This window comes from Myotis daubentonii, chromosome 6 (assembly GCF_963259705.1).
Source record: "Myotis daubentonii chromosome 6, mMyoDau2.1, whole genome shotgun sequence".
NCBI classification, from domain to species: domain Eukaryota; kingdom Metazoa; phylum Chordata; class Mammalia; order Chiroptera; family Vespertilionidae; genus Myotis; species Myotis daubentonii.
Genome location: NC_081845.1, coordinates 61669383 through 61680187, shown reverse-complemented (window position 1 = coordinate 61680187; position 10805 = coordinate 61669383). Strand labels below are relative to the sequence as shown.

General features: G+C 44.8%; 1 protein-coding gene across 1 annotated transcript; it reads right to left on the bottom strand.

The window, feature by feature from the left end:
* Positions 1–4635: 4635 nt before the first annotated feature.
* HTR1B (5-hydroxytryptamine receptor 1B) lies at positions 4636–9505 on the bottom strand. Its single transcript, XM_059701143.1, has one exon. The coding sequence runs from the start codon at positions 8800–8802 to the stop codon at positions 7642–7644; it is 1161 nt and encodes a 386-aa protein (XP_059557126.1). The 5' UTR covers positions 8803–9505; the 3' UTR covers positions 4636–7641.
* Positions 9506–10805: the final 1300 nt, after the last annotated feature.

Here is a 10805-nt window from a genome sequence, read left to right as displayed (position 1 = left end):
AAATAGGTGGAAAGCACACCTCTGTCACCTATGATTAAATAGTTACTTGTGTTCACAAAAGATAATATCTATATAATATGCAAATGTGTTTGTGGGTGTGGGTGTGGGTGTGCATGCTAACAGCAGGAAGTCAAGTGGGCTAAGTGAGCTAGATTACCAAGGAAATGATGCCACCCGCCATGTGTTGACAATTGTTATTTATTTGCTTTATTTATTATTTTATCATTTGTTTTGTATTTTTAGATAATTATATACAGGAGTGGGCAAAAGTAGGTTTACAGTTTTTTATATGGAAAATAGTACAAAAATCTATATATATAAAAGTCTAAGCGACCGTCAGACTGGTAGCTATGATGCGCATGACCACCAGGGGGCAGCTGTGGTTCTGGAACCTGAGAGGAGGGAGTCCGATTCCAGGTGAGTCACCCAAGAACCACCCTCTCGCAATTTGGGACCCCTCAGGGGATATATATATATATATATATATATATATATATATATATATATATTCAAAGACAATGCCCTTATTTGAAAATTATGTAAAAACTGAGGTCTGAATCTGCGGGTCACACTTTACTGATTCAGATCTGGAAATAAGCTGTTTGCTTTAGGGTAGACTGAAGATTCCAAGCAGCTGGGATAAAGCAGGTAAGGGGAAACAATTAAGAACTGCTGAAGCTGAGACATGAATATCAGGTAAACAAGTCAAGAAAACACAACCTAGTGTACATTAATAAGCACATTTTCTCATTTGCAAGTTTGATGTAGGTTTTATTTTGGTTGTTTGGGCATTTTAAAAGATATGTTCTTAGGAAATCTCCAATGCTTTGTAAGCAAGTGATGTTTTCCTGTAGATCCTTATTACTCAAAGTGTGGTCCATGGAATAGCATCATGGGCATCTCCCAGGAGCCTGTCAGGAATGCAGAATCTCACTCTGACCCTATTGAAATAGAATCTGCATTTTAACCAGCTCCCCTGCTGATTCTTATGTCCATTACATTGTTAGAAGTACCACAGTTAAAAATCAAATCCACTTGAATTCTGTTTCATTTAGGGACCCCCTTCACATCCACAGATCCCACACACCCCAGCATTATTCTAAGAGCTGGGATCTCACCCTGGCCACACATCAGAATTACCTGAGGAGAATTCTAAAATAAGAATATTGGGCCCTGCTCCAGAAAATATAATTAAATTAGTCTGAGACATGGCCTGAGCAAAGGTATTCAAAGCTCTCCTGATAAATAAAATTTGCAGTCAAGGTTGAAAACAATTGCATTATCCCATTTAATTTTTACCTGCAAACACAAAGGTGTGTATTATTAGATTGACAGAGGAAGTTGCTCATGATTAGAAAACATGGATTTAAACTCAGTTCTTTCTTACTTCAAAGGCTTGTTCTTGCATTTTAAACCTATCAATGTGTGTGAATGTGGGGCGGGGGGCCTTCATACCGGTAGCTAATGCCAAACTCCCACTGTGTGAATAGCCCAACATGCTATATTCCTTGGGAAAGGCTCTGAAGAGCAGAAAAAGGAGAGTGGGCTCAAGAACCATACAGTCAGGCAAGACTGGGATGAAAAGATGAAGAGCCACAAAACAGCTCCCCCACAAAATCAAATCAGCCCAATGATGAACTCACTGAGATTATTCAAGGAAGTAAGCATGACAGGGAGAGCTGTAGGTCTACATACATGATCACACACTGGATTCCCAAGTGGGTGTAGAGGAGACAACCAATGTGTTTACAAAAGTCCCCTGAGCACAGCTCCTGGACCAAGTAGCCAGGCCTTTGTGAACTGCCCCACTTCTGCAGCCCCATCACTACACTTGAGAGCAAGAAATATCCTGAAATCTCATTATCCCAATATGGACTCACCCATCCACAGTCCGTCCATGTGTGGAATGTTCCCACAGAGTCAGGGAGAATGTGACTCACGCCCTCATGCATCATTTAAGCAAGCTATGGGTAGATTCTTTTAAGCATTTACCATAAATGGATCTCTATATCACCATCTGTTCACTTTAAGTGCAAGAAATATTATAAGACCATTCTTTTCATTTAGTTAGTAGTTTTGAAAAGGATTTTTCCTATCTTTTGAAATATGTGCAACTAAGTCAAAAAGAAATGGGCATTTTTCTTTTACAAACTATGCTTGGACTAGCGTTAAGGCATACTCTTTGTCAGCTGTTCCAGCTCCAGGGACTGGTTGGTTCTATCTCAAGGAGCATTGAAAATCCTAGCATAATCCTAAAATGTGGATGTTGACATTAAAAGTTCAATTTAACTGACAGATGTGTGAAATGTCACAAAGAAGCTCCCCATTGTGCACAATGGAAATGCTGAGATGTGATGGAAGAGCGCAGTAATGCAGCATGGGGCAAAATTAGGTTTACAGTTGTCCATATGGAAAATAATACAATCATTAATAAATAATAATACAAGAACAAACTATGTTTCCAGTACTCACAACTGTAAGCCTCCTTTTGCCCCACCCTGTATAATAGTTGTTTTCTCATTTGATACCATCCATTTCTGACACAGAAATTTATTTTTGTGATACATAAGATTATACTCACATTTATATATGCCTGTTTTTAGAGTAAATGCCAAAATTACACAGACTTGAAAGTTTTCCTTCTGGGGAAAACTGACATACAAACACACCTTACTTCTGTGCAAAAAAAGCAGCTCTCTCTTTAAAGAAATGGTAAGTGGCAAGTGTTCTACCTTTGAGCTATGGCCATATCAACCTCAAACCAATGAAATGTTGAAATACACAGTAATAAGAAAAACATAGTAGTGAAAGATACATTTAAGTAATAATTCTCTTTATTTTTAATATAAATTGTTTTCTATTCTCTGACTTTACCCAGTGCCACCATAACCAAAGGTTGCAATGTTTTAAAATACTAAGATTTTAGCCCACCCAGTGTTGCTCAGTGGCTGAATGTCGACCCATGAACTAGAAGGTCACAGTTCAATTCCTAGTAAGGGCACATGCTTCGGTTGCTGGTTAGGCCCTCAGTAGGGGGCGTGCAGGAGGTGGATGATCAATGGTTCTCATCATTGATGTTTCTATCTTTCTATCCCTCTCCCTTCCTCTCTCTGAAATCAATGGAAACATTTAAAAAAAAAAAAAACTAATATTTTAGCATTACTCCAGAACTAGAGATGAATAAGAAAATTCAGGTTGTATACATAAAGAACAACTTTAGGTGTGTTCTAGGGATCTTCTACCTGACTTTGCAGTTCTGAAAAATCTGCTATTTTAAATAAATGATAAGCCCTCTTTCCCTTGGCTCTTGGATGCAGAGGCATTAATACCTTGTCCCAGGAGTTTGAGGTTGGGAGTGGTGAGCATTCCCAGCCTCTGAACAACTCAGAGGCACTCTGCCCCCTGGTGGACTGTTCAAGGATGAGCCTTGATGAAAGGTGAAGAAGCTTCACTTCTCACACCCTCCCCGTACCAGCCTCTTCGCTTCTGTAAACTCCAGTAGATGCCTCAGTTGAAAGCTTTTGCCCTCACTAATTACACATTAGTTTGGATCAACAATTTCCTTTTAAATAATGTAAAATCCCTGGGCTACTTAATTAGCCCTGTACTGGCAAAATAAGAAAATTATCCACACATTTTCATGGATTATTAGGGCTTTGCATGGGGAATGAAAAAGTAGAGAAGCTGAAAATGAGACACTGAGAAAAGATGTAGATGCGGTGAGGGACTTTGGATTCTTGGAAGACAGCTGCAAACCTCTAGACAGGGACGAGGAAGGAGAGATTGGGTAAATAAGAGGCTGATGCTATAGGAAATGAAATATTTGGCAATTTCCTCTAAGCCACTAGAGCTACTATAAGCCAGCCTAAGGGGTAAATGTGAAAGGTTCCAAACCTCAGTCACTTGTAGTTTAGTTATGTTTCTCCCATTCAGTCTTGTCTGATCTCCCCTAGTCCAACTTCTAGTAAATAGCACTCAGTGTTTCTATGTTCCAGGGGTTCTGTATCCTCAAGGGAGGCAATGGGGAAATACTGGCTAAAGAGGAGGTATCATTTGCTGAGATCCAAAAAGGTTTCAGGTATTATGATGGATGTGTATAGTCCCTAACCCTTGTAAGTAGACTACACTTGAGGTGAACAACACAGTTATAACACGCTCTATTTGCAATCAAGCCTAGCACTTTCTGATTCCAAAGCCATTTTTCTGGGGACTTCTCCAGTGCCCAGATGAGTCACTTTCTTCCTCTTACATCTCCCCCAAGCAAGCTTCTAATCCAGCTCCTCCTTTTCCTTTTTCTGTATTTCAAGCACCATACAGTACCTTGAAATCTTATTACCTAGCCTAGAGACTGAATAGAACCTCTAGAATTCGGAACTGGAAAACTCTTATGATAATGAACCTGACTTACCCTCTTTGCAGAATGTGAGATCACAATCTATTTCCTTTTAAATTCTTCCTACAGATATTAACTATATCCCCCAAATCATAGTGATAATGCCAGTCCTCCTCGGTATCATTTGTCCTCAATTATTCTCTCTTGAAGGCTCAAACTCCTGGATGCAACCCAAAATACAATAAACCAATCTTTTCATAGTAATAGAATTACTACCCAAAGCTTGTTAGAACACAAAAAAAGGACTTTTATTATTTTCCTAAATTTCATTTCCAATTACACATTTGTTGAAAGGTGGAATACCAAAGGCAACTTTCAATCACAACAACTCCATCAAAAACACATAATCTGAGAAGTTACTGCTTGAGTGAATTATAGTCCTTTTAGGGTTTCCTGGTTAAAGAAGATTAAAACTAAGATAATAGAGAGAGAAAGTGAAGATTATTGTTCTGTAGGAAATTTGTTGAACTCAGCAATTCATTCATGGGTGCAGTGTCCATTTTTAAAAAGGAAACTCTAAAATTCCTAGAAACACAAGACAATATTCATATTTTTGGATGAGTATACATTCATATATTTCTGTGAAATTTTGTGCAATTAAACAACATGGAAAATGTTATTTATTACAACAGCCAATGAAAATATATTTTCATTTCTATTTAAGTTAGACATTTCCATCTCCCATTTATGTTCTGCAAAAAAGCCATGTATCTAGTTTATGAAAGAACTATACTATAGGCAGCAGTAACTGAAAAGGAGCTTAACAGTGTTAACTACATACCCCTGGGATGAATGATACACTTTTGCATAATCATGTGCAATGCCAGATGATGTTTCTAGATCTCTTATAAATACGAGGGTTTGCAAGCTTCTACCTCACATAATATGCCCCAAATCCAGTCAGTTCAGCCAAATAGTCAAGCAAAAATTGAAGTGGGTAATCTACAAAATGGCAAACAGTTCCTTTGACTGAATTGACCATGTTCTGTTAATAAGAGGACACAGTCACTGTAGGTGCCAAATAAAGAAATCATTTGTCAGTGGCTATTGGTTTCTACTAATTTTTCCCCTTTTAAGGTCCTAGAAGTTGACTGAATTGCTTCTTAGGCCCAAAGAAAGCACAGCTGCATAAACAAAAACAAACATAACATAAAAACAAATACCATGCTTTATGCACATTCCTATAGGTAGTAAGCTAGATTTCTCCATAGGAGAAATGTTACAAAATGAAACAAAACAAAGAAACCTGGGGATACAAAAGAAATATAGGATCATCTAGTTCCTAAAGGTGTATCTTACTACAGTAACTGGTGTAAATGTTAATCAAAAGTCCCTTTTTTATTTAGTTGACCTGCGAAACTTGGAAAAGTATATTTTCAAGAGTCATTACCCCAGCGTGAAGGTCTGCATAGTAGGCAAACGGTGCACTTCAGACCTACACACATACTGTCTCACAGTCTGGACTGAAGAGCTTCAAGCAGGGAGTGAATTCATTGTCCAAAGACAAACTTGCTTCTGCAGACACAAGGTAGCAACTGCAGATAGCTCTCTGAAGAAAGGAATGTAAATCTTCTTTGGCATATTAAATGGCCCGCCTACATTTCACTTTTTTCTGTGTAGATGGTCCTTCAGGGCTACTCCTTTTTTATTTAGATAATGCATTTTTTTTTTCATCTTTTAATGTATAAATCTTGCCCTGTGTCAGGAAGTCGTTAGAGTGAATTGGGATAAGAGTAAGTATTGTTGCAATTTTAAAAGACATAAATTTAAAGTATTACTGCTATTATATTCATTGAGGTATCAGGTCAGTGACAGATTTCTGAGGTGCCAAGGCTTATCAGTTTCTTGATTACCTAAAAAGTTTGAGATTTGGTTCCATGAATTACCAGCTCAATTTTAGTTTATCGAGGCTTTTCTAAAGTTCTTTGCATGTCATTTTCTAGTGATCTTTGTTCCTACCCAAACTTCAATAGAAAGGTAAAAGAAACAAGCTTTTTTTTTTCCTTTTGATATAGTTTTTGGGGTTCTTACTGCATTTTGAAGATTTTTGTAGAACCAAGCAAGTTGTCTTGGTTACTTTATATGTTAGCACACAAATGAATTACAGATGGGAAGGAGAGTGCAAATGACTATCAGAAAAAAGTCTCATGCATTTAAGATTTTTTTACAAGTCAAAATATACATCCTCCTATTGCCCTTCATTCCTTAATAAGAACCATTCCTATTCATCAGTCTCCCTTACATATCACTGAATTAGATAAGGAATAAAGATGCATTTCTTGTTAAGGAGCAGTATATATCTAATATCATCAGTTTAATCGATTGCATTAATAAGAAATAGAGCAGCTTGGGCTGAGTCACCCATCATATCCTCCACTTATGGGGATTTCAATGTGTAAAATGGCAGGTACATGAAATTAGGAGGGAAAAAATAAAGCAATCTGCAGATTTTGGCACTAGCACACGAAATGTTTTGTTTGAGTTGTCAAAACTGTGGTTTGAAAAATCACTAAGTAGGAATTTAAAAAATCAAAAATCTGCAGAAAACAATCATAGGTGTTGGTTCTCTGTTTAACGCTCTCTCCCCATTTCCCTTCCACCCACCCATCCCATATAGTTTCAATTGTAATAAAAATAGAGATCTTAACATCAGAACTTTGCTGTTAACTCTTCAAGGTTTCTCTGTACCCCCCAAGCCACACATAGGGTTTGAAGCACCAAATCCACCAGTGTCTCCAACCAAGGTCAAATAAACACAAACCGAAGGATGCCAACGTAACTGTTCTTAAATGAGGCTGTAACACAAAGTTCTCCCCAAAACACAAGGTATTAAGTGTCTAGTTCAAGTACTGCCAGGCTGTATGCATCTGTCTCAGACAGGATCCAGACAACAACTAACACGTATCACTGCTCCTAGAGGGCATCGTCCATTACACCAGAGCAGGGCAGGGGTCACCTCTCCATCACAGAATTTTAAAAGTCGCAAACCCCGCCTTGTGACTGGCTGCCGCAGGGCCAGTGCTGGACCTGGGGTTTGAGGGAAGAAAGCGAGCCTCCTCCTCAGCAGGGAAGCTCTATCCTTAGTGTGCACAGTTCTCCTTTCCGTGCTCTCTCTCCCGGGGCTGTCCTGGCTTCTCAGCGCCTCGCTCTGACCCGGTAACAGTGAAAGAAGAGTCGACCTACCTGTGGAACCAGACACAACATGGTCCCCAAAGGCCACTGGGGTGACCCCCAGTGCAGTGGACAAGTCAACTCGTGCATTTAAAGCGGACCAGTTTATGGAACGCTTGTTTGAAGTCCTCATTGGACATGGTATAGATTATGGGGTTAATGAGGGAGTTGAGATAGCCCAGCCACGTGAAGAAGTCGAAGATGGCCAGGTGGAACCAGCATGCGTTTCTGCAGATAGGCATCACCAGGGAGATGATAAAGAAGGGCAGCCAGCACACAATGAACGCTCCCAAAATGATGCCCAGGGTCTTGGTGGCCTTGCGCTCCCTAGCGGCCATGAGTTTCTTCTTCTCCAGCAGGGCGTCGGAGACTCGCACTTTGACTTGGTTCACGTACACGGGAGACCCCGATTCGCTGGGCAGGTCGGGGGCGCGCGAGTTAATGGAGGTGACGGAAGACGTGGACCCAGGGGAGTCGGTGATCAGCTGGGCTCGGGTCAAACGTTTGCCGGTCTTGTTGGGAGTCTGTTTCAAAATCCGGGAGCGGGCTTCCACGTAGATGCGGCCGTAGAGGGCGATGAGGAGCAAGGTGGGGAAGTAGAAAGCGCCCACCGTGGAGTACACCGTGTAGAGGATGTGGTCGGTGTTCACCACGCACGCCTCCCCGGCCTTGGCCTGGCGCCAGAAGAAGGGTGGCAGCGAGATGGAGATGGAGAAAACCCACACCAGCACGATCATGACCGCCGCCCTCTTGGGAGTCCTTTTAGCCGAGTACTCCACGGCGTCCGTGATGGCCCAGTAGCGGTCCAGGGCGATGACACAGAGGTGCAGGATGGAAGCAGTGCAACAGGTGATGTCCGACGAGAGCCAGAAGTCGCAGACCACCGGGCCCAGGGTCCAGCGGCCGGCGACCGTATACAGGGTGCTGATGGGCATCACCAGGATGGAGACGAGCAGGTCCGTCACCGCCAGCGAGGCGATCAGATAGTTGGCCGGGGTATGTAGCTTCCGCGTCCGGTACACAGTGGCGATCACGAACGCGTTGGAGAAAGTGGTGGCCAAGGTGATGAGCGCCAGCAGCAAGACCAGCAGGACTTTCCAGGGCAGGGCGACGGAGTCCTGGTACACGGAGTCCGCGGAGCTGCAGTTGTGGGGGGGAGCAGCGGAGAGGTTGGCTTGAAAAACCCCTGTTTGGGAGCCCGCGAGCGGCGGGGCGCACTGAGCGCCGTTCTTCTCCATGCCTCTCCTCGCCCTGGCTCCGGAGCGCAGCTCTGAAGCATGGAACGGATGTGGGAGAGGAGGAAGGACCGCGGAAGAGACCGCAGTCCTGCCCCTGGTCGCTAGTTAGTTTTCGTAGGCTCCTCAGCTATTCTTCCACCCAGGTTTCCAGCTTGAAACTAGAGGTCAAGGGCGCGGCAGCCGAGCTAGGCGAGCGCGTCCCCTGCACTTGGAGTGCGCCCGGCGCTGCCTCCGCGTCTCTGGCTTGCGCTTCTCCACTCCGGGCTTGCTAAGGACTAGCCCACCGCGCTGCGCTGCGCTCCGCTCCGGCTTCCACCGGGGCATCTAGTGGAGGAGGGCGAGGTATTGTTTGAGGAGGGAGCATGAGCCAGGTGGGGTCTCTTACCCCAAATGCTCGGGCGTTACCTAACCCGGGCGCTCCTTGAGCTGCAGAATCGGCCCACAGGAGTTTCCTAGCTGTGGAGACCGGAGCGGACAGGCCCTCTAGGAGTCCCGGTCCTGCTTTCCCGCTCCCCCTCCCCAGGCTGTGGCAGTTTCCTGCGGCGGCTGCGGCCGCCAGAGTTGGGTGGGGTGAAGTCTGGGAGCCGCGCGGCGCCGCGCCTCGCGGACGCTCGGCCCTCCCTTCTTTTCACGCGCTGGCCACTCCGGCAAGCTGCCCCGCGGCGACGGGGCCGTGGAGGGGGGACTCGAGGGCTTGGGCTGCGGCTGCTCGCACCTCGTGCGCCACTGGGAGTCCTGCGGCTGAGCGCACGGGTCTGGGGGGCCTGGCGCGGCACACGGGGAATGGGCAGATTTCTGGGGGAGCTGCTGGGAAGCGGTGTGCGCCAGCCCGGGAGGAGCTTGCGAGCTGCGGAACAGACGAACTCCTTTTATAGAGTCCAGGTCCGGTGGTGCTACTCTAGCGGCACGGCGAGAGCGTTTGCCCGCTCCCGAACACCTTCCCTTTCGCGCTCTCCTCCCCCCTTCCCTCCCGCCCAGTTCCCTCCGTGGCCAAGGAAGCTCCCGCCGGGTCCTACCGCCCTGGCTCCATTTCCCATCCCTTGGCCCCTCCCGATCCTGACACCTAGGTGCGGCATTTCGGCCGAGACCTGGGAGGAGGGCGTCCTGTCCTTGCCTCCATCCGCTTCCGAGCTCGCGGCGCTCCCCTCCCAATAGACCCACGCTCTCTACTGGGGGCACAAGCAGGATCGCTGCGTCCCCTCCTAGGCTACAACCTCCCACCTCCCACCTCCCACCCCAGCGGCCGGTGCTGGGTGGGGCTAGCCCCAAGCCCTGACCTCTGCGCTCTGGAATTTTATCCAGGCCTGCTGGCCACACCCAGGTTGGAAGGAGGCGCCAATAATATCGCCTAAGAAGGGAATGGCCAGCAGTGCATTTTATGCTTTGGGCATCAAGTTCTGCTTAACTCTTACTACAATGCAAACTAAATGTTCATATCTGGCTTTAGGAATACGTGCTTTTCAGTCAATCCCTCCCCTCTAATTGTGAGTCAACAGAAAATAAGTAAATAAATAAATAAAAAGCTGTGTGCAAAATGTAAAAGTATCACAAATAGCCGCTCACTGTATGTGAAATGAAACCTTCCGCTCCACCCTCCTGCTTCCGCTGCTCAGCAGTTCAGTGCCTTTGGAAAACAGTTCGAAGAAGGCAGTTGTTTTCCACAACCTGCCTAAAAGGGGAGGTCATCAGGATTCAAGAAAAAAAACAAGACGAAAACGTCTCTGGGGCCATCACCACTGGCACCATCCATGGCTCTCCTTAACCTTCAAACGTTATGCTTGTGGGTATCAGGATATCAACCATATTCCTCACATCAGGATATCAACCATATTCCACACCAAGCAATAGCAGCAGCACCTAGGTCCCAGGACCTCAGAGCATAGACCCGTGCTCGGAGCCTCCTCCAGCCTTCACAGAAACAAATGTAGGGTAGAAGTACAAGAGAAAGTTTGCTTTTGTTTTTTTTCAAGCATCAGGAATGTACAATGTCTTTTTGCCCAACT

What these genes read in the sequence shown, in the direction of transcription:
- HTR1B (XM_059701143.1), bottom strand. Translation starts at nt 8,802, where the DNA reads ATGGAGAAGAACGGCGCTCAGTGCGCCCCGCCGCTCGCGGGCTCCCAA.